At 39.5% G+C, this 23,598-nt stretch overlaps 1 protein-coding gene across 1 annotated transcript in view; it reads left to right on the forward strand.

Moving 5' to 3' along the window:
• NCKAP5 (NCK-associated protein 5) overlaps positions 1-23,598 on the forward strand; it is a 337,214-nt gene that overhangs the window by 91,400 nt on the left and 222,216 nt on the right. The window contains exon 2 of the mRNA XM_010000398.1: positions 11,196-11,273. Within this exon, the coding sequence (XP_009998700.1) occupies positions 11,196-11,273 (78 nt within the window). The remainder of the gene's footprint in view (positions 1-11,195; positions 11,274-23,598) is intronic.

The raw sequence follows: 23,598 nt of genomic DNA on the forward strand, positions 1-23,598 counted from the left end.
CCCTCTCCATGCCTTGCAGCCTCTCTAAGGAGCATGGCTCAGCTTTCCATCAAATCACCCTTTGATACTCGTCTGCCTGGGCTGGTGCTCAGCTCTCTCCCTGGCTTTCAAAAGGACACAATCACAGAATCACAGAATCACAGAATGGTTTGGGTTGGAAGCAGCTTTAAAGATCATCTACTTTCAACCCCCCTCCATGGGCAGGGACACCTTCCACTAGACCATGTTGCTCAAAGCCCTGTCCAACCTGGCCTTGAACACCTTCAGGGAGGGGCATCGCAAACCTCCCTGGGCAACCTATTCCAGTGTCTGACCACCCTAACAGTAAAGAATTTCTTCCTAAGATCTAGCCTAAATCTACCCTCTTCAAGTTTAAAACCATTACCCCGTGTCCTATCACTACACACCCTGCTAACAAGACCCTCTCCAGCTTTCCTGTATCCCTTTCAGGTACCAGAAGACTCCTATGAGGTTTCCTCTTCTCCAGGCTGTCTCAGCCTGTCTTTATAGGAGAGGTGCTCCAGCCCTTGGAGCATCTTCGTGGCCTCCTCTGGACTCACTCCAACAGCTCCATGTTCTTCCTGCGTTGAGGGCTCCAGAACTGGCCACAGTTACTCCAGGTGGGGTCTCACAAGAGTGGAGTAAAGGGAGAGAATCACCTCCTTCAACCTGCTGGCCACACTTCTTTTGATGCACCCTAGGACACAGCTGGCTTTCTGGGCTGCAAGTGCACATTGCTGGCTCATGTTGAGCTTTTCATTGACCAACAACCCCAGGTCCTTCTCCTCGAGGCTGTTCTCAATCCATCCTCCTCCCAATGCATCTAATTGTCACTTCTGTCCCAGGCTGATCCATATGTCTGTGTTTCTAGCCACCACAGGCTATTCTAGGGATGGCAGGATTGGAGTTGCAGCCTAGCAGGAAATTGTGCTTTTCAGTGCTTTTGTGCTGTTTCTTCCACGCAGAATTTACCAATATTAGTGCATGTAAGTAAAGGTACTGCTTTAGCTTTAGTATTTTTTTGGCCTACACAACATAAATGCATGCTTATATGCTGCTTGCTGACACAAATGTTCCAGTTCTTACTCTCTTCCTAGGACTTTACTAAACTTTCTGCTTATAGCTTACCATTAAAGTGCAACATTATCCTTCTACTAAATCCCTGATATACTTAAAGTTTATCTCCAACCAGTATCACATGATGCCATCTAGCCTTTACACCACTGAGGAAATGCCAAACTTCTTACAATTAATCTCCCAGCTCTAGAGATGCAGGTTACATGGTGCACATGCCTGTCCTGCCCTGGGACTGCCAGCTCCTCCTATAAGCAGCTACAGTGAGTGGCTGTCACAGTAGGGATCAGAGTTCCTTCTGGGAAACCTGCTTGGCAAACTCTCAGAGGAGGTTTGTTTCCTCACAGGGGTTGAACTGAACTGTTACCTACAAGAAAATATGTTTAAAGTTTTAGAAATATTTCTTTTTCATTTGCATAAATAGCTACAAGCAGGGACAATCCTGTTGCATTTATGAATGTTTTTATTTTCTTTAATATCTCATGGAAATTAATGAGAATTTTTGGTTGACAAAAGAGTGTGATTTAAGGCAACTTTAACTGATTCATGCCCTGGACTCAGGTGTGTCCTCTTATCAGTCAATACCCTAAGCTGAACCAGCTGCAAGCCCTGGTAATATATGTGCCTGACAATAAATGTGCTTCAGGTGGAGCATGAGCTGAAAGCCCTCCCTGGGAGCATGGCTACTGGTTCCTTTGTAACAAAACTATAAAAATGCATAGGTATATCTGAGTGTTAGCTTCTGATTTGTTTATTTTTTGTCTATACAAATACAAAGAGAAAAAGCAAACTGATGAAGGGGGAGCACATTTCTTTGCATGTTCCATCATTTATCTGTGTGTATATGTTAATGTACCATATGGGTGAGTCTGATGGGTGCAAGGCAGAGCAGTTCCACTGAATTCAGCATCCCAGGAAAAGGCAGAGTGCTACGAGCAGCTTCTGAGATTTCCTGAGCATTCATATAGTTTTAACACTGAGATGAATTGTTCTTGACGATAGGTGTGCATGTGCAAGGAATTGCAAGCAGACCCCCTGACACAAAGATTAATTTTCAAAATGTGCTATAATGAGTTTCTGCCTCTGTTTGAAAAAGTCTGTGGCTAGAGCAGAGCATGCTGGCAGGTGGGCAAAAGAGGGATGGCAGAAGAAAGCAAGAAAGGCCTGTCTGGAAAGGAGGCTTCTGCTTGTCTCCAGTTTCTCAGTTTTGTATCAATAGAGACCCTAAAGTGTCAATAATTCAAGTTTTGCTAAACCCCAGGTCACCCTCATGCTTAGAGCAATGGATGGAAGCTGGAAATCCTCAGAAGCCTAGCCTTGTTTTGCCCACTAATATTTCTTAGAAGCATTTTGGGATCATAAGTTTGATATGCCTATAACTTGGTGTTGGATTTTTATATTTCCATACTTCAGTGTTTTTTACTATGCAGTTTTAGTAAGAGGATGATTGAACTGATGAGCATCTAATAGAGATTTTGTATTTAGCTTGGTTTTAAGTAGAAATTAGACACACTTGGTTTGTGTGTGTATATCTTGTTCCTTCTCAGAAGTTGCCAGAATATATGGGAGGACAAGTGATGATGGAGCAGGGAAAGCAAATGATAGAAAACTTCAGGTCCCAAGGTATTTATTTTTTTTTAGGATGGATGAGAGCAGTTATTCCAAATGAGTTAAGAAGTCTCATATATGCTGAGAGTGAAGCATCTTTATCCATGAATCCTAAACATTTGTAAGAACCTTAGAATTAGATTTCCACAACTATGCAATGGATCCCATGAATGTTTTCTATCCTTGTTACAAGTCCTTGTCTTCTTTAGACAGTGTGAGTCACATGTAAGGGCCACATGTCAACACAAGTCAGATGCCTCCAGCCATCAGTTCTGTGTGTTGTGGTTGATTTATATTAATAAAAACATCCAAGAAATTATTGAGAAATTGTAATTACCTGGTAATGTCAGAAATTGATTAATTAAATGTTCCAGTGTTTACTCTGCATCTTTATGACTGCTAACATTTCTGGGCATTTACTTACAGCATCGATGTCTTTTCTGGGTGAAGTTTATTAATGTAAATTGGATTTGACATAAACAAGACTAGAGCTAATTATTTCATGTAAATACATGCATTATGTAGCAACAATCTCATAACATCTGCATGTCTTTTTGTACTCAGTTTTCCTGACTCTGAATGTCTGGTTTAACTACACAGCAAATTCCTATTGCCCTAAATAACACTGACGCCTTCTCATTTGTGAAATTCCTGGGATATAAACATTTCTGTCACTCTGACACCTCCTTAACTTACACATGGTCATCAATAACTTTGCACAACTGGGAACTGTCACAGATACCTCTATACTAAGCTTCACTTTGTATTTCACTGTGTGGAGATGTTTTATACTGACTGAGGACAAAAACTTTCCATAAGCTGAGGTAACTGAGAGAGTGGCCCCAAACCTGCCCAGGAGACATCACCAGTGTCTTGTGGTGCAACCTGCCCTTCCATAGCCATTCCTCTTCCTGGCAAAAAGCCAGGTTTTCCCCATCTCCTACTAAATTCTGTGGCTGCTCCAGTGGCCTAGTTGATTTTGGTAGACCCTATCCAGCCTGCTTGAACTTCACTCTCAGGGGGCTACAATCAGGGTAGATGGGCATCCATGGACACTTGGCCTTTATGCAGCCTGATTACCAAAAGGTTCTCCTGATTTGAACCCAAATACAAATCAAGGGCATCTACTTGTTGCTTCTGTAGGACACAGTGTGGTATGATCTTGGGTTTTGTTCCTGCAGTAACAGCATGAACCTCTGATGTATTTGTCAATGAAGCTGTTAAGTGGTGTTAAAAGCTCTGTGACTTACAGGATGTCTAATACATTCAAACTTACCTGGAATAATATAGTTCTCTCCTATTTCAAGATTATTCTAGTAAATTCCAGTTAATGCTTTGTATTTGCCTTTACTGATTACTTCTTTCAGGGAAAGAAAAAGCTAAAAATAGCATGGATTTGCCTGGTGGACAAAATGTTCAGTTTCCTTTACTTAGCCAAACAAAATAATTTGCTCAGCACTTAGCAGAAATGACAGAAGTTCCATATTCTGTTATTTGCATAGAGACTCTTAAGGCCAAGGAATGCTATGTTTTGGAGTAAAATCTATATGTACAAAAAAATCTGTCCAGTTCTAGTTATGTTCTTGACTGAACACTGCTGTCTATCTTTCTGGTTTCAGTTACCTCCTCCTCTTGCATTTCATTCATCTTCTTGGTTTCTGACTTTACTCCCACTATCTTACTTTATATCTTATTCTGAAAAACATTCCAATCTGTCATATAAGCACATATTTTTTTTTTAAATGGATCCCAGATTGAAATGGTCTGTCCAAGTGTCCATTTTCTGTAAAATATTATTTTCATCTATCTGTTTGATCTTAGGAATTTATCCACTCACCTACTTTATCTTGGGCTCTGCTTCACTGCCCAGAAAGAGGACAGCTGTCATACAGTTTTATAAATTGACATTTGTCCTTTAACTCAGCTACTGCTTAAACCAGTAACTGCTTTGAAAGTGAGGGGCTGAAGTGTTAAACTGACATGAGATCCAGTATGGTGGTTTTGCCACTGACAAGAGTTTTCTTAGGGCCATGGAAAACATGAGCGTCTGCTGGAGCTTCTCTGTTATTTTTACCTTGATCCTAATGGCTTGGGTTACAGGCTCTAAGTGATGTTGCAGGGTTCTCTGTGGCCTCTACTTTGTCATCTGGTTTTGGAGAGGAATTGGGACACTGAAAAATTATGTACCTTTGAACTGAAGCTGTGTGTTCTTGCAAGGGGACAACAGGTATTCCTGAGAAGAAAAGGTCTTACAAGGGATATAGAATATCGTATTTCTACAAATTTTGCAGCATCCTGTGAGATTACAGCACTCACTTGTGTCAAAAAAGGCTGAATTCAGTAGACCCATATGATTCAGTCAAGCTGAAAACTGCACTGCTGTTTTTCTGCCTAAATCTGTCATAAGGCTTCCCTTTGGAAAGCTGAAAAATGTATTTTTGTCTTTTTAGTTTCACTCCTCAGCATCATGGGGTTGCATGGGATTCTTCCCTTCATCCCCAGTAATGAGATATTTTACTGATTTACTGCAAATCTGCTTTACTGTAACTAACCTCAATTAGGGCAACTTTTTGGCTTGTTCTCTTCCAGCATTAAAGTCCAGCATCATTGCTATCCTCCCACCTGCTGTGATTTAGCCTTCATGTCAAGGCCCATGTGTGTTGTATAACTGACAGGTAAAACCACTGTAACCCTTAAGGGGTGAGCAACTCGAACCAGCCAAGCATCTGGACATCTGAGTGGCAGCAGTGGTTTTCACCAAATCTGTTCTTCACTTTCCAGCTACAGTCCACAAAGGCAGAAGACTGGTCTGTACATCTCTCCAACACACACACACCTGAGCCATGAGATTTGTTTGTAGAAAATGTCTTACTGGAAAAACAGAAGTTTTTATAAGCCAGTGGAAGATAAATTAAAGCTACAGCATTATCTGTGGCCCCTTGTGGGAAGAACATGAGGATCAGGTGTCACTGAGCAGCAGAGTACTCATGTCGTTGTCCCAGAATTTGTACTTCTTTGGGGACAAACTGGCAAAAATTCAAATGCAGCAGAACTCTGGATGCCAGCTGTGAATCTGGATTGCATTCCTCCCCCAGCTATTTCTGTGTCCGGGTATTCAGAGTGCATGGGGGTGCAGAATCTGTTCCTTAGTTAACAAGCTTGTGCTATTTCAGGCTTTATTAAACTCTGCTGTCCTCTGTGGATAGTGCCATTTAATAGGGTGCAAAGCAGAAGCCAAGCAGCAGCAGCAGCAACAGGAAAACCCAGCTGATTTTTTAATGAAAACAACTGGCTTCAGATGAGTCAGTAAATCAGTTTTAATCACTGCAGCTGAGATGTAATATGAGCTGTTCACTGAGCCTTACATGATTTTGAACAATTAAGAAATTTGCTCAACATATTTATTAAAATAATTATTACTGTTTTTACCATAATGGTGTAATTCCACAGTATCTGCATGAGGGCTCTTGCCAGCCTTCGGTTCCACTGCAGATGCTGTAAACGTACACTTTCATGCCAGTTGTTAATAAAACTGACAATTAAAATAACATGTTGAAATCAGGCAGGAAAATGATAAATCAACAATGATGGCAGTTTTAAAAGATCTGATTTTCTTAAACTGCATGGTTTAGCTTTTATTGTTATTTAGCACCAATGCTGAGCAGTCTAGCCAGGTGTGGCATTGAAGGGAGTGACAAAAAAATCTAATGCAAAGAGGGTTTTTTTTATACCTGATTTATTTTTAATGTGCAGTTGAGTAATGCTGTGTAACAGACAGCTCACTCAAATCCCCAATTATGACACTTTCAGATACGAAGAAAACATGGTTCAGACAAGAATACATGTTGATACATCCTCTTGAGCTGTGGGAAAAAAAGCCTGCTTTCTATCAAAGGTTCATGCAGCGGGATGATAACAGAAATAAGTATTTTGTAGAAGTTATAATATCCTCTCAAGGCATTCTCCCTAGATCTAAAGTTTTACCCCAGGGCACTCTTCCAGCATCCTTCAAAGATGATTTGTGTCTCCACACTTGGTGCAACAGCTTGGATCTCCCCCTCACAGGTCAATAGCCCCCATTCTTTGCTTTGCTAACATCATTTCCTAATTGCAGCAGTCTGCTGTTTGGCTGCAGACACATTGTGGTTGTTTGATTTCTAGTAACCTTTCCCTGTGAAAACAGGCCTTTCTGCACTGTAACAGCTGACCCTTGGCTCTCTGTGTAGTTCCCTGTCTCCAGGGCTGGATGGCTCCAGATATTTGCAGAAATTTGTCTGTGTTTATCACATTGTTCATCATCCTGGGTTTCGGAATTGGGGGTGTGGGATGACATTCCAGCTGCAGGATGGCCCTGTCCGAGGAATGCTGCCCACCCACCTCCCAGGGAGCTGTGACAGCTCCAAAGCACATGCTTAACTTCTAGCACATGAGTAGCCCTATTGAATTAAGTACGTAATCAAGTGATTTGCTGGATCAACGACTGTATCCTTAATCCTTTTCACATCTCGCTAAGCTCATTAAACTCTCTTTGATACCAAGCTGTGCAAGTTCCTTAAGAGACAGAGACTACATGCTATTTCTTTAGCTTCCATTTATCACCTCCAACTTCCAGCCAGGGACTCCTGTGTTAGAAGCCTAAGGTTGCCCTAAGGGTTTGCTCTGTAACAATGGATGGGAAAATGTTCTGTGTGCTGCATAATTTTTGATACCCTGCCCAGCACAACAACATGGATATGCCAGAACAAATACCCATGTAACCAACCCAAATACCGAGCACTGCATCCTGGGCCTCAGTGGAGGAACTTCATTTCCTTTCTCTTCCCCTTCTTTTTCCTGACAGCTGTCCAGATAATGAAGATGAGAAAAAAATAGCAAAACAATTAAGCATTGCAAAGCTAGATACTTAGTTCTGTCAAAAAAAACATACTTAGGTATACCTGTAGGCTTGTGCTTCAGCTCAGAACTGTGACAATTTTGGTAAAGCAATTCTCTGATGCTCTTTAAATTAGATAAGCTGGTATGTGACATTTGCATACCAACTCCTCTTGGATGCCAGAATCTACACAGCTGTTAGAAAGATTTTCTACCACATTTAAGCATATTACAGAAAATGGTGCAGTTTTAAAAAGCCATGCACTTGTATGCCATCACAGGAGGACAGATGGGGGAATGAAATCCTCCTGATTGGAAGCTAACTAATAGAGAAGAAAGGGGACAGGTTTCATTCATTATTCTTAAAAGAATTTTTAAAAATCCTTTAAAAAAAAAATTTAAAAATTCTAGACTTCTCAGTAATCCTGCTGGTTGGGAGGAACTGCTGGAGGTCAGAGTGGGGCTCAAAGCAGAGCCAACCCAGCTTAAGCTGCAAGGTCTAGTACAATTGTGGATAACAGCATAGATGGTGATTCCAGAATTGCTATATAACATAATCATATTTATAAAAATGCAATAATTTGGAGTCCTCGACTTCAGATTAAAAATGTTTACTAATTTTGGAAATGCTGACTTAGCCTTACACAGCTGTACCCCCTCTGCTTTGCAGGTGCTCATGGTTCATTTAGCCTTTCTACACTTCAGTCTTTCAGGAGGAAGGAAGGAACAGGGAGAATTGTAAGCTCTTTTTCAAACCCTGGGGCCACTTTGCTCTCACAGCCTTTCTCTTCTGTTTGATTGACCTGTCTTGTTATTATCTAGTATAAGTACCAGTCATGTCTACCTAAATGATTCTCACACTTACTCAGTTATTGGATCTTGTCTGTTTTCCTAAGGAAAAGGTATTTTTCCTATCTATGTGTGGGTCAGTTTTATCCTCCTCCCAACAAAGCAGGCTCAGCAAGTCATTTGCATGCATCAGAAAATGATCCTCCATGGAATTTTTCTCACTGGATAGTTATCCATGCTACTCAAACCCTACCTGGTGCAAGCATTCACATGATAGAGCTCCGAGAAAGCAACAAAATATCTGTATTACTCCTCTCTGTCCTTTTACTCCTCTCTATGTAGTCTATTGGGTACTGAAAAATGTCAGTACTTTACTCACTGTAGGCATAGTCTTTGTGAAAAAAGTATGATTACTATAAGGTGGGTTTTTTCCCAGACTTTATGCTTGCACCGAATGTGCCAAGTTATTCTAAATCACAAAGTTGCTCTAAATCTCAAATCACTGTTTGCTCCATGTTGACAAAATGATAATGCTGGGGTTTGATCCAGGGTTTGCAGAATTTGGCTTATTGGGACAGCAGATAACAGAAAAGAGCAGAAACCTGGGCCTGGGAACAGAGACTCTGTCTGCAGCAGATGGCTTCCTTTGGACACGGCTGGCACGTGTCTGTGCCATAGCAGCCTAGAAGAAAGGAGTTAATTCTAATCACTATGTTCCTGTCAAATCGTGGTTGATTTTTATTTTTCCATCACTTCTGCACACTGACAGATCTTGAGTTGCAGGTCTTCAAAGAGAAATAGAATCATATTTTCGATTTGCAGAAACTTACCACTGAGGCAGCAGTCATAGAGGATAAAGGCATTAATTTGTTTTTCCCCATTGTCTTTATTTCTAGACAATATTTTTGAGCAAAATTGCTTCAAAATGAGGGGTTTTTAATATATTATTGTAGAAGGGTTATGCAGAATAAAACTGCTGATCCTATCTTTGCCTGTAGGGCAAAGTGCACTGATGAATAAATCAGGAATATTGTTTAATATTACATTGAGAAGACATAAAGATATTAATACTAATTTACACCAGGTTCATTGTAGTAGAAAATATGAAGTAAAAAAAAAAGGCAATTTGTTTTAAAGAACTTGGTACAGCAACTAATTTGTGCAGTATAATTTTTCTGAATTGTAATATATGTGTATTACAGAATAACTTTACTTTGTTGGCTTAATTGACATGGTGTGCTCCAAGGAAAATTCAAGTCAATCAAGTGACAGGGAAAGTAAGAGACTCCTGAAGCCAGAGTCTAATCTAAATAACACTGGTATAAAACCCTTATTAGTGCCACTGAAGTTCATGGCATTTCTCAAGATCTACATTATAAAATGTTTTCTGCAAGTAACATCTACAAGATACACATCCCTACAGATGTTAGATTAAAATTTAAGCTTGGGGCAGAGTTTAAGCTTGGGGCAACCACAGAGGTTAACAGAAAGTTTCACAAGACCCAAAGGTTTTCAAGCAAGGCAGATTGAGCAGATATGGCTGAGATGCATTTGCACAGGCAGCATCTTGCTCTTCCTTCCCATCTGTGCCAGGAACCATTTCTTTGTGTCACGACAGACTTTGAGGAACCAGTCTCTCTCTCCCTCTGTCTTTCTCAGTCAGAAAAGAATAATAATTACTATCAGCAGAAACATGGAAGCACTTAAGACAACTCCAGTCCTGAAAAGTGAAAATGTAAATGTATAAATATATTATGATCATTAAAATCAGTTAACATTTATCTTCACCTGGAGAAGACACTAAGATGCATAGAGCCTGCTAACTATCTCATATTCTTAGTTGTGAAGATAAATGGCTGAGTAGAACCAACTGGTTGCCAGAAAAATCTCTATTTGTATTAATACTAATAGAGAAACCACCTCTAATACGAACAAGAACTCCGTTAAGTGGTTTTGTGATGGTTTAGTGAGGTATTTCAAGAGAGTTATCTTCTTACTGATAGGTTTTCAGAATAATAGTCATGTGTCTGTGTTGGTACCACTGTCATACACATATATCATATTACATGTTATTCTGTGGGTTCATTCTGAAACATTTTCTATAAATAACACTGAAGTTGCCTTCCTTCTGGAAATGGTGTATTTCTATTGCTGATGTTCTTCTCTGCTGAGAATAAACATCATCTCTTTTGCATTGAGTTTAAAGAATAGGCTTCAATAAGAAAAAAAAATGAACTGCTCATCTGATCATCAATATTTATCAGAAATCCTGTCTAGACACAAACACAGTAGGTTTCATATAGCTGATACTGCAAGTTACAGCATCTGCAAAAGTTGTGAACTGGAAAATTATATAGGAGCTGAGTTATAGTTTCATTGTCAAATAGGGTACATGCAATAATATTTTTCATACTATCCATGAAATAAATATTTGAATAAAAAATTCAGTCCACTTTGATTTATACCTAAAGTAAACAAAATGTGAACCAAAACAGTGGCTGCACTGTGGAGAAGTTATTTTTCAGTCTGGATCCAGGGAAGATAATTCTGGGCTTAGAATATGGATATGTATTCCTCTGTATTCTAATTTACTTGGGCTACATGCATATTCTCACCTCCTTCTGTCTTCCCCTCGAATAATCTCTGAAAAATGAACTGTGCTAACTTGTCCACTTGACATAAACCCAAATTTGGCTTTAATCTAGAATTTTCTATTTTGGTGATTTCTGTGTACATGGGATAACCTTGGTTAGAAAATGAAAGCAAAGTCCACAAACTGACTGAATTTTCCTCAAAATTTTACAAATGCTTTGAACATTGAAAAACTAATATTTTAATATTTTTTCATTTAGGAATATATGGACTCAAACAAATACATAGAACATTTAGTGACTCAGCTGGAAGAACAACGCTGGAATTTATGGAGGCAAGTACTATGCTCATATCTATTTATTTATGTTGCTGCTTTGGAAAAAATACTGCACACCATAGTTTCTATTCATGATTTAAATTATTGGCTATTCAGTTTCTCCACTTTTTCATTGTCTGCAGGCTAAGTGAAATTTACCTAAGTGAAATAAGTAGGGCATCACACATGGGCTGAATTGCTAATCAGGACAGTAACACACACATGCACAAACTGGTGGCTCATGTCAAGCTTCTCATCAACTACCACCACCAAGTCCTTCTCCTCAGGGATGCTCTCCAGCCATTCTTCCCCCAGCCTGTATCTGTGCCTGGGGTTGTGCGGGACCCTGCACTTGGCCTTGTTGAGCTTCATGAGGCTGGCACTGGCCCACCTCTCCAGCCTGTCAGGGTCCCTCTGGATGGCGTCCATGATCTAAAAAGATCTGCATGACAGTACTTTGCAGTATTTGCTTTTAATTTTTATTTTCCTAAGTATTTAGTATCTATTTATTCATTACTCACTGTCTTGTATTTTTGTAGTTACCAGCTAATTTCCTTTCTGGAATAACACTTAATATAGAGGAAGTGGAATAACACCAGTGATGAACCTCATTCAACATCCACAGCCATCTATTTTGTTAAATGCAATATTTAACCTCTTTTTCAAAGGCATATGAGCAGTGACAATCTTTATTAATACATAGTCAAATCGAAAGTAATCTTCAAGGAACAACTTAATCTTCATAGATTAAAAGCTATTTCACCTTAGTTCTGAACAAGTAAGAAGTAACGATCTGCCTGATTTTTCAGTTGAATGCTTCTCATGTGCACAAAAAGGTAGCTCTGCACATGACAGTACTAGTTGGTATGCATCTCACAAACTTCCTGGCCTGTAGGATATAAAGTAGTGTTACAGCATTGACAGCATTTACGATATGGATTTACTTACAGGCAAAACTCAGTAAGTTTGTGTATAATTCCTGCTTTCCTTTAAAAGTAGCCAAAATAATTAGCACCAAAAACCCCAAAGTTTACATGTAAGACTACAGAATTTGGAGGTTATTTTTGCAGGAATGAAGGTGATAACACTATATGTGGGTGACACTACCTTGGTTAAATATAAATGAGTAATAAAAAACTAAAATATGAACAAGTCTTTGAAAAGTAGCAGGGGCAGTGACTTTATTTCATTATGAACAGACATTCAGATGTGTTCTGAAAATTCAGTAGTTTTGGAAAACTGAAGACAGTACTTTATCTTTAATATTAATTTATTTTAAATATTATTTTAATGGGGTATTGGCATAAAAAGGTAAGACTTACAATGAGCACCACAAGATAAGCCCTTCTGGTAGTGCTGGGCTTCTTTCAACACTTTATTTCTCTTTTAAATATCTGAGAGGTTTCATGGTGAGGATTATGCTAATAGCTTGTCTGATGCAGGGGCAGTCCTAGGCTGTCTGTAGCCAGACAGATGTCCTAATAAATCAGCATAGCCCTCTTCTCAGACTTCATTATGCTCTTGATTTGTGACTACCATGATTTTAACCCAGTGGGTCATTGGGCCCTGAACCTGACAGTGACCAATAACCCTAACTTTACTCTGGGTGAGCTAATAAAAAAGACAGACACCAGTTCTGACTGTTTAGCTCCTTCAGCCTTACTTATAGCCAGGACAGATTTATAGTGGCCAGGCTAAGACACAGGAGACTAAAGCCCCTGTCATGGTGTGCATATCAATTTTACATTTCCTTTACATTTCCACACGTACAATAGGACCTTAAAAGACATGTGGGGGCAAAAATTTCTTTTCATTTTAGAGGACGACTGTTCCTACACAGCATTAGCATCTGCTGTGGAACATTTATTGCTGTAATTGCTGTCCCTGGAGAACTGACTTTGGTTAGGTCATGTTTTACAGCTTTCTGCTGAAATAGATCTCTAGCTCAGCTTCAGATGTTCTGTTGTTTAAAACCTTTACAACAAGGAGTTAATGTACCTCACTAGTACATGGAGTTGCAGACTTTTTAACACAGCTTTTCGTATACCGAACGTTTTACACTAATTATTTTCTCATGAAGAATGATGAAAATGATGGCATATTTGACTTGTCAGTGTTTCCCCCTTTGCTCGAGTTTTAATGAAATAAATCTATCCAGCATGAGACAAATTTGGCCTTCATGATGTAGATCACCAACATTTATCACTGGAGATGATGTACAATAGTGACTGTGCATCTCAGTGTGTGTATCAACTTGAACCAGAACACCGGATTATTTTAGATTTCTCTGTCCTACCTTGTATGGAAATAACTTTAAATAGGACAGAGCTGGGTCAGGGGTGGGGGATCACCCTGCAGTTGTGTTTCTTATGTAGTCATTCAATGCTGTAATTCAGCTAATATGTACTACTGTGTGTAATTTTTATAGCAGAACCACATAGACAATCAAAATGAGAAGCAGAAATTTGCTCCTGCAGTCTTTGCTAATTGACTTTGACAGTAGATCATAATTTTTAAGTCTTGACAGGTAGATCAGTGACACCAATTGCTACATACCTGAAAAGAAGAAAGAATTAATATTTCAGCATAGGATTTTTGCCTAAATATGCAAGAGTCAGACCCTGTTCTTAAGACTTTTCAAGGGAATTTTATTATTAGTGCTACTGAAACCATTACCAAACCTTTAGTCTGCCTTCGTGAGGGAAATAAATTATCCTGCATTTCAGGACATGACAATCACCAAAGGAATGAAAGATCAACAGCACCTTATTACCTTCTTACAGAAATCAAAAACACAGAGGGGGAGGAGCACAAACGTGCACGAGGCCTGCATGGCATTTCTCCAGCGCCCTGTTTTTAAAACAGAGTTTGTTAAATAGATTTGCTATACTTTCATCACCAGCATTAGCATGCTTCTATGCTCCTGGGTTTAATGTTTGTATACTAAAGAGGTGCCAAGCATTAAACAGGTTGCTTTTGCTGTAATAATGAACTTCCATTGGGAGGCCATAATTGCTAACAAGCAAAATAGCTGTGCAAGAATTCTTAACAGTGAGCACAGATTAAAATAACAACTGTGATTAGCTTTAAACTGCTTGACTAGAAAAGGACTAATCTTGGGGGAGTAAGTTGCATGAACAAATGAAAAACCCTATGTATGATATTACAGTAATGAAGGCTGTGGAAAAACACAAATACTACCCCAGCTAAGTAAGGTCATGCTCTGCTCAAGTATCTCTTTCTTGACAGGGGCTTAGTAACGTGACCCAAGGGGAATTAAGGTCAAAGCAGCCAGGTCTTGGGGCTGAAACCCCATTTTAACCCTTTCTGGAAGTTTCTGATAAAAATTGCCTCTGGTCTATGATGTTAAGGTGAGTTATAGATTGTATTTGGAATTAATTATCTTTCAAAAATGTTGTAGCCCCTGATCAGCGGGGAGAGATTGTTTGGTGTGTTGTGATTTGGTTTGGTTTGATTTGGTTTGGTCTGTGAGAGCATGAAGCTTCCTTCCTTCCTTTTTCCTCCCTTCTTCATCCACCTGTCTGGTCCCACCGCCTTGGCAATGGAGAAAGCCAAGAAAGATGTGATATGTGCTATTAGCCACCAACACCTGCCTTCTCAGTGTTTTTCTTTATTGGGTTTTTTTGGAAGGTGGTAGCTTTTTGTTGTTGTTGTTTTTTCTGCATCTCTGGATATAACAGTTGATATATAGGATAAATTTGTAAAATCCATTAAAAGACTGATGTATTCCTTGCAGTTTCCTTAGTGTTTGGAGGTGAGGCTGGCCAAGGCAGGGCAGAACTGAGTTGGGCAATTAGGAGTAATTCAGTCACCATGGGAACTCAGGTGTTTCCACCTAATATTATAGTCTCTCTAAAGATGGGACTTCTGATTTGTGACTTTATAAGAGAAAAAAGTCACAGAAAAGTGTAAATAAAAACCCATATAAGGCTACCAAGTTCTCTAACAGAGTAGACAATATGGTTTCAGATACAAAGTTCTATGAAGGATGAGTATTTGATTATGCGCATTGGGACACCAATTAAAAATTTATCTGATTTTTGGCCAAATGTGCTTTTCTTTAGCTAAGTCTAAATTTGGGTGTTTCAGTGAGCAGTGCAGATGTAGTCAGAGGCCACAAAAAGCACTGCCATTATTATTATCTGTGAATGAAAACCACTGGCTTCCTTTGCCTCCCCAGTACAATACCTATCTCACACCACAGTTGTTAAAGATACTTTTCATGACTGAACTGGAGGAGAGTAGTGTGAATAACAACTATACAGAAAAGCAAGTGTGTTACAGTTTTCCTTATCAATCATTTTTTTAAGAGGATCTCAGAAAAGGAAGAGAGAATAAGTTAAAGGTTAGAAATGAATCTTATGGACTACGTAAGTTGACTGTCAAGACTAAACTTGTAAGCAAGGGAAGAGACTGGGTAGATGATGCTAGAACACTTGTTGCAGTAAAGAAGTGTGTATTTGAGTATCATTTATCTCAGTGTGCAAAACTAATCACTGCCTTTGAAACAAATAAAAAGTAAAATAGGCGTCTTACAAAAGTTTACAGCTGTTCAAAATCTATCAGTTCCACTAATTAGCTATATAAAAATCCCTGACCTCAACTGATTAAAGTTGGTAGGCATTTTATGTGCAGCTTTCCCTGATCAATAAGTAAATCTCATTCAACAGTGAGTCACTTTAACTCTGATTGGGCATATTTCTGTGGAGTATTTCCTAAGCTGACTTAAAATCAAGCTCAATTTGATGCACTGTGGTATCTGTTAAATATGATCTGGGATGATTTTGGTATTACACATTCATAACAAATATTAATTTTGAAGATTTTGGCTCTGAGCCTCTTTTCTTTAATTGAAGAAAACTCTCATTAACACTGTAATTCAGTGCTGCATGAGGCAGGAGTGAAATGTCAAGCCTCAGCTACTGATGTCATTAAATAAAAGATCTGGAACCATCTGAATATAAAATAATTTTGATATTTATCTATGCTAAACTACCCAATTTTTAAAATTGCGGACAAAAGAGGAAAGACTATCCTTTAAAAAGTAACTTTGTATGGTCCTGCTTATAAAATTAAATAAATTAACCAACGTTACATTAAAAAATGTTAATAATATTCTGTAATTAATTAGGGATTGGGGTATTTTTGCACAGATGTATGCTTGTCTTAATAGCAAGCCTGCCAGAGCTCTGAATTGATTTGTTTCTCTTAAATTAAAAAATAGAAGGCCTTGAGCAAAATATATTCTTTAGATTTATTTGGTAGAATAAGGATCACAAATGTTCCCTACCAAGTTGAAAGGAAAAAAAAACTCCAGCAGGGAAGTATGTGGAAGGTCTACTTGACATATGGATGTTTGTTAAAAGCAAAATGCATGAACAGCCCAGAGTAAATCAGATCCTCATTTGTATGCTGGGAAATGAAATGTATAATCTTGCCATGGTTCTCAGTTTGCTATAGGTTTTTTATAAGAACAAACTCTTTTGTGGATGCAGATACACATACTACTGTAGTGGCTATTTAGGGTTAGGGGAAAAAAATGCTTTGAGCTGATTTTATCTGAAGCTAAGTGTGTCTGGCAGGTTTTTTTTGACTGTGTCTCCTGAAGTGTGCAGCCTTTGGTTCAGGCAGCAGGCAACAGGCACAGACTAACCCCACAACCAGGGCATCACTGCATGGGGCAAACACAGGCCCACCCCAAAGGACCAGCATGTGGGGACCCATCAGACCACCATCTCATCTGAAACTTTACCACAGTTTTCAGATACAAATCCAAATATCACATCAACATAACTGTCCATAAGATCTAATGTGCAATTATCTATTATTTTTGCTCAGAGATTATCTAGTCCTTTTTTAAAAAAAAATCTAGCATTTCCAAATGGAAACTCCTTTGTAGATTCTTTTTATTATTTGCTGTTGAAACTATTCTTCCACTAAGGTCTAGACACAGCCAGGCTTGTTCATATTGAATTATGTTTTCCTCCTCAGATAATTCCAATTATTTTATTGGAATTGTTCACGGAGCAAATAATAATTCCTATGAGTAACAGTGACACTGCCCTGCAGTCTTCTCTAAGACTGAACAACCATATCTTTACACAGAGTCTGTTTTCTATTTGGGAGAGGAAACTCATGGATTTACATCATGGCAACAAATGAGAATTTGGGGTCTTATAAAAACAGGATGTCAAAATGTATTACAGAAATGAGTAGTGCACAGACACAGGCTGCGAGATGGGGTTTTGGAAAGGATGGTGGGTTTAAGGAAGGAGAAATAGACAATTTATGAATTTGTTATTTTTAAAGGAATGGTAGGTCACTGATCTGTTTCACTACTAAAATCTACAGACAGGGCAGTGCTGATGGCAGATGTAGAAGAGGCCAGTAAGAAAACATTTATGAAGTCATGCAAGTCAGGTTAGCACCTTTCCCAGTAAATCAGTTTCACTCATGAAAGAGAAGCTAAATAATCAAGTTTAGCATTTCTATTTCATTCTGTCATGCTCAACCATTTTTATTTTTTCTAAATTACATTAAAGCAAGACTTTAAGACCCCAAGACAGAACAGGGTCTCATTGTTCCACACAAAGTCAGAAATGGTTTTCATCTCCTCAGCCCCAAGGATGAAACAAGAAATAACATAATTCCCTTCTTACAGAGAAAAATAAAGCCATTAATATACTAAGTAATGGAGCTTATACAAGAAATCTGTGTCTAAGCCAGCATTTTTCTGTGTTCAAGTTCAGTGTATCAATAAGAAGGCTGTCATGTCACAGCACTGTGTGTTGTCAGCCTGCTCACTCCTATCTGGGGGATGAAGTTCCCACATCACTGCTTGAATCTTTAAAAGGTTTTATGGCTTAAAACAAGCTTGGTGACAGTCTTATTCTGTGCTCCATGACAGGAGAGCACTTTCTTGTTGTCTGTCATGTTCATAGCAAGATGAGGCATGGAAGAGGAGAGCTGTTGTTGGAAGTGTCCTCTCCAACTCCTGTCTTTGGCCCTTGTCACTCCACAGTATAGAAGCGCATGTAAATGGTTTCCTCTGTCAGGGGATGGGCAGTGGCAAGGAGAGAAGGACTCTACCCTATTCTCTTGAGGAACTTCATTTTATATTGGTTTTGGTGTTGCTGTGCTGCTGCAAAGGCTTTAAATATAGAGAAAACCATGGATGTAAATACCTGTATCATCTGGCTGGGCCTACTACAGGACAAATACTGCTTGAGTTGAAAGCAGGACACTTGTACAACCAAAAAATACTGCTGTGACATCACCTCTTCCTGCTATTTAATGTGAAGTGTGCACTGATCCATCACTGCCATCTTCCCGCTGTGCCCTGCAGCAGGCAGCACCTCTCTCCAGGCTTTGTGTGCCCTTGGCAGCTGCAGATGCACTGGAGTGTGGTCCTGCAGACGTGGATCTGTAGCTAGATTTATCAAGGAGGCTCCCCTCATCTCCTGTTTACCTGGAATGCTGACTATAACCAGGCTGGAAGAGCTCAGGAAGGTACTTCACAGCTTTCTTAAAAGCTTCCTTTAATTCCATAGGATTTGGCTGGCTTCCAGCCTGCACCCATTGCAGGAGATCTAGGGTGTGCTTCCTATCAATTCTGCCTGCTTTTGATGTTAACAGATGATACTTTTCATTGCTTTCTTTGTTAAAAAAAAAAAAAAAAAGGCATAATTAAGTCTATAGCTATCCATATTCTGGGTTATGGCCCATTTGCACATGTTTTTTTTTAATCAGGAGTAAATTCCAACGTGTTCTGCTGCAGGGAAAATAAAATGCATTTATAGCATAAACCTGTATAAACATTATTGTAATGGATCCCACTAGGGAAAAGGTTTCAAATATAAGGCAGCATTCATCATATATTAAAGACCCAAGCATTTTTTTTTTCTATTTAAATCAGCCTAGCTCAGGACTTGCAAACTCTTGCTTATGTAGATATTCCCCTGAGATTTTCAAATATTAACAAAAGCTTGCAAAATACAGACCTCTTAGTTTTATTACCACTTGATTAGCTAATCAGAGTCTAGAAAGCGTAAGTTAAATAAGCAAAAAAATAGGAAACTTAGAATAATCTCCAGCAAATGCTTAGCAGCAAGGAGATACCAGCTTTTGCAGGCTATTTACTTTGCTGTAATTTATGTAGCACCTTTACAGGCAGCAGAGGGATAAGTCTATCTGCTGCCACGTGCTGCCAGAACAGGCACATGCTTGTACTGCCCAGTACTTGAGGAAGTTTGGTGCTGGTTTGGTGCTACCTCAAATTCTTCCCAGTTCAGTTACAACGATGCTGTAATAAATCCAATCACGTTTTTCATTCAACAGATTCCTAGTCCTCCACAAGGCAAGTGGTGAGCCTCTTAAGCCTTTTTGAGAGAAACAACAAGTAGATACATGGTGGTTCCTGCAAGGCTTCCTGTATTTTATGATCTCCCACTCTTCCTGGTAAGGGAAGAGAGATCAAGTGCAAAGAAGTACCTACCTTCCTGCACAGCCTGGCAGAGACTGGTCCAGAAACACAGCTCAAAAGCTTTAAGCATTCTCAATCCCTCTTCTCCTTTTCTCTAATAACACTGATATAGATGCTCAAAAAAATGTTCAAATGCTGTCCTCCCGGTGACAGAAACTTGAGGATTTCTTCTCACTATTTGTTCTGCAGTGTGGAAATGTGCAAATGGCAGCACTTGACACGTTCTTCAGCCAATTCAAAAGATACTCAGAATTCCCACAGAGGACCTAAACTCTAAATTTACATTGAGATCAAGAGAAAACTTTTCTAGATTGCTTTTTAGGCTGAACTTAACCATCAGCAGCAGGAGGTGATGGTAACAGATATCCATGCAGTTTGTTCTGGAATTTCCCCTCCAGCAGCTGATTCATGAAGTGTTTGGGTTTTTTTTTATTTCTGCCAGTGCAGGGTGCTCAATGTCAGCTACTTCTGTTGAGCTTGTGCAATAGCCCGGCCTGGAAGTTTCCCCTGAGGAGCAGGCAATCCTCCGGATACTTAAAGTCCCCAAAAGAGCAGCACTGCCTCAGGTCTCTGTGTCAGGCTGAAAGAGCAACTGTTTCTATATATGACGTCAGTACATGAGGCTTCTACTCTATTCATGTTTGTTAACAGAGTTTTGGAAAACCACGAGTGTTAAGTGCTAGGAAGCTTCAGGTAGAGCATCTGAAAATCAAGTATTGCCTCACTCCTATGTAAAGACATTGCTATTAAAAACAGGACAAGTGAGTTAAACTCGGTAACTGTACATTTCTAGAGGTTTCTTCCCCTCAGATTTTTAAGTGTAAAGTTTCTTCCTGAAGTACAGAACCTCTTGAAGACTATGTGGTTATTTTGGCATTACTGATTACTGTGCAAATCAGTCACCTCCAACTGTCAATGGACTTGTTCTTTCCCAAGTATCTCCAATTTGAAAGAGCTGCTGAATGCAACAGTGAGCAGAGGTAAATCACCTCCACAGTTACATTATGCTATTCAAGACTCAGAGACAGTTTAAGAAGCATCTGTCCCTTCAACAGTGTCTTGATGTCTCTGAGAAAATGTCAAAATTCCTATACTGGACAATTACTGCATCTGTCAGTGCCAGCTGTTAGTTAGGCTCCTATATTTAAAACTGTGGCTGCCATGAATAGAACAAGCTAATGCTACCATCTACTTAATTTTAGCATATTTAAGTATGAGCATTGCATTTTTACTATCATTCCAAAGCAGTAGTAGGCAAAGTAATGAATTTGGTTTGAAGACTAGAGAATTGTCTTATAAATGTCTATGCTAGATAAAATCGCACAAGCCTAGGGACAAGAAATGATTAATGATTTGGAACATGTACTTATTGCTCTGTATGAAACTGAGACACTGTTAATCTTAAAGAGACACAGAAGAACAGTATCTCAGCTGTCAGGAACAGCACAGCTCAATATGCATAAAAAATACCTTAAAGTTGTAATTATAGTTTCAAATTGTAGATAAATACTGCTTCTTTTTAATTCCAAATCACTTCTAGTTACAGAGAAGGAGACAAATTCTGTTCCTTTGATTTTAGTGGATATAAACCCGGTCTGAAAATAAATAAATGGGAATACAGTTTTAATCCCTCTAGTCCTGCTTAATCTAGCATAACTGATGAAACCATTCAATGATTTCACAAGGAACTTGGGGAAGGAGAATTGTGGATATAGCTGGGGTCTTTAAATAAAAGTTTTCTATGGAACAGTTTATGGACTGATAGATTTGTTGCCTAGACTCACACAGTATTTTAAGATCTGCAGTATTGCACTTACAAAGGGGTCATCACTATGCTGATGATTTTACAGCATCTTGAACACCAGTTGCAGTTCTGGTCCACCACTTCAGAAAAGGTGCACCAGAACTGGGAAAGTTCAGAGGAGGGTAGGAAAGGGCAATCAGAAGCATGAAATGACTTTCATTTATGGTACAGCCAGGACTCTGGAGTCTGAAAAAACAGTAATTTAGGAAGGGGAATGACAAGAGCTAACAAGGTGAGCAGCAGGGAGAGGAGCAGATTGTCTCCTTTTGATGCAAGACATACAGGGTATTAGATGAAACTACCAGGTGGCACTTTGAAAAACAAACGAAGAGCTTTTTGCAGTATGTGAGCAAGGTTCCGATCATCAGCAACAGGGTATTGTAGATTTGAAAACCATTTGTGGTTTCAGTTGCAGACTCAACAAAGTAATGGAAACAATCTAGTGACATGCACTAACCGTGGAGAGGGCAAGCTGGGTGCAGGACATCCCTGGCTGGAGAGTGGAAAACTGTTGGTAACTTTCCCAGGATATTTGGGGTTTTGCCACTGAAGAAAGATGATCCTGAGCTACACAGACTTGTTGGGCAGAGCCAGTGCAGCCACTTGTATATCACCCCAGTCTCAAAAATCATGTAGCCTTTGCAGTGCCGATCAATAATGATAAAGGACTTTGGATAGGTGATTTAGGTTGACTGTGCAAGCAACAGGCATTATAATGTGATCATGTTATTGTGATGTTATTATTTTTATTTAAACAGAAAATTAACGTATTTTAAACTCAGTAATTAAAATTAGCTCTTGGGAGAGTTGCTCAAGGTGTTTGCCTGCACAGCAAAGCAATTAAACACATCAGCAAACATTACTTCAGTGCTGTGTGACTGCTACAACCCCATGCTAACAGAGAATTAGAATCTGTTAAGAGACCTCAAATTCTACTGGGTTTGGAGACCTTTTTGCTGCCTGGTTCCCTTTGCATGATTCCTTGCAGTTTTCTTTCACAGAGTTTCTAGTATTTAAGAATATCATTATATCACCTACTCTGACTTGCAGCATAGTATAGGCTTTATACTTCACCCCATTACACTGACTGAAACCCAAGGACTTTGACTAGCCCAGGATTTTAGAGCAGCCCTTAGAAGATTAAACCACTGTGCCCATCAGCAGAGACCAAGGTGTAAGCTGCTGTCCTGGAAAAAACATGGCAGGCAAGTTTTCTGGGAAAAAACTGACAGACTTAAATAGTTTTGGAGCTTCTCAGTCTACACTATAAAAAGGAATTCCCAATCTAGAAGAACATCTGCATTAACAGACCTGGCTACTGGTTTATCTAAGACACCACAGTCACATATCAGGCTGCAAAGACTATTCTCTGCACCACCAGAGGAAGAGGCTCCTTCTGCCTGTCTCTCAGTGCACTGTCTCCAGCTGCAGCCAATCTGTTAAATATAACCTGAGTATTAGTTCTGGTGGTATATTTAATTCCAATAATTTATTAATTATTGAGAGTGCATCACTCATCTGCTCAGAAACCTCCAAATTCAAAATCCAGAAAACCTCATGCAAGCTTCATTTTCGAAGCTCTGTGTCTCTGGCACGTCTTGTCTCAGAGAGAGCTCAACCCTTTAACTCTGGTCTCAGCACCATGAGGATTTACTTGACACCTCCAGTTTCCTGCAGTCTCTTTACCGAGCGTGCCCAGCTGTCCCTCACCTGCCTCACCTCAGGTTTTCCCACTTGGTTTCCCACACCTCTGTCTCACTTTTTTCTGACTAAACCAGAAAACCCTGCCCAAGCTTTCGCTCCATCTCTGCTTTAGTGTTGTTACTAGAAATGCTCTGAACGTATCCAAACCCACTGGGATCCAATATAACTGGGAACGTTTTTTATTTGCGATTTATTGACTACCGGACGACAAACCTTTCAGCGACTGTTCGGGAACCGCTTCTTCCCGTGAAACGCGAGGATTCACAAGCGAGCAGGGGGTGCCCGCAAATCCGCACCGCTCTGCAGACCCCCGGGGCAGCGACCCCCGGGGCAGCC

This window comes from Chaetura pelagica, unplaced genomic scaffold (assembly GCF_000747805.2).
Source record: "Chaetura pelagica isolate M959 unplaced genomic scaffold, ChaPel_1.0 scaffold386, whole genome shotgun sequence".
NCBI lineage: Eukaryota > Metazoa > Chordata > Aves > Apodiformes > Apodidae > Chaetura > Chaetura pelagica.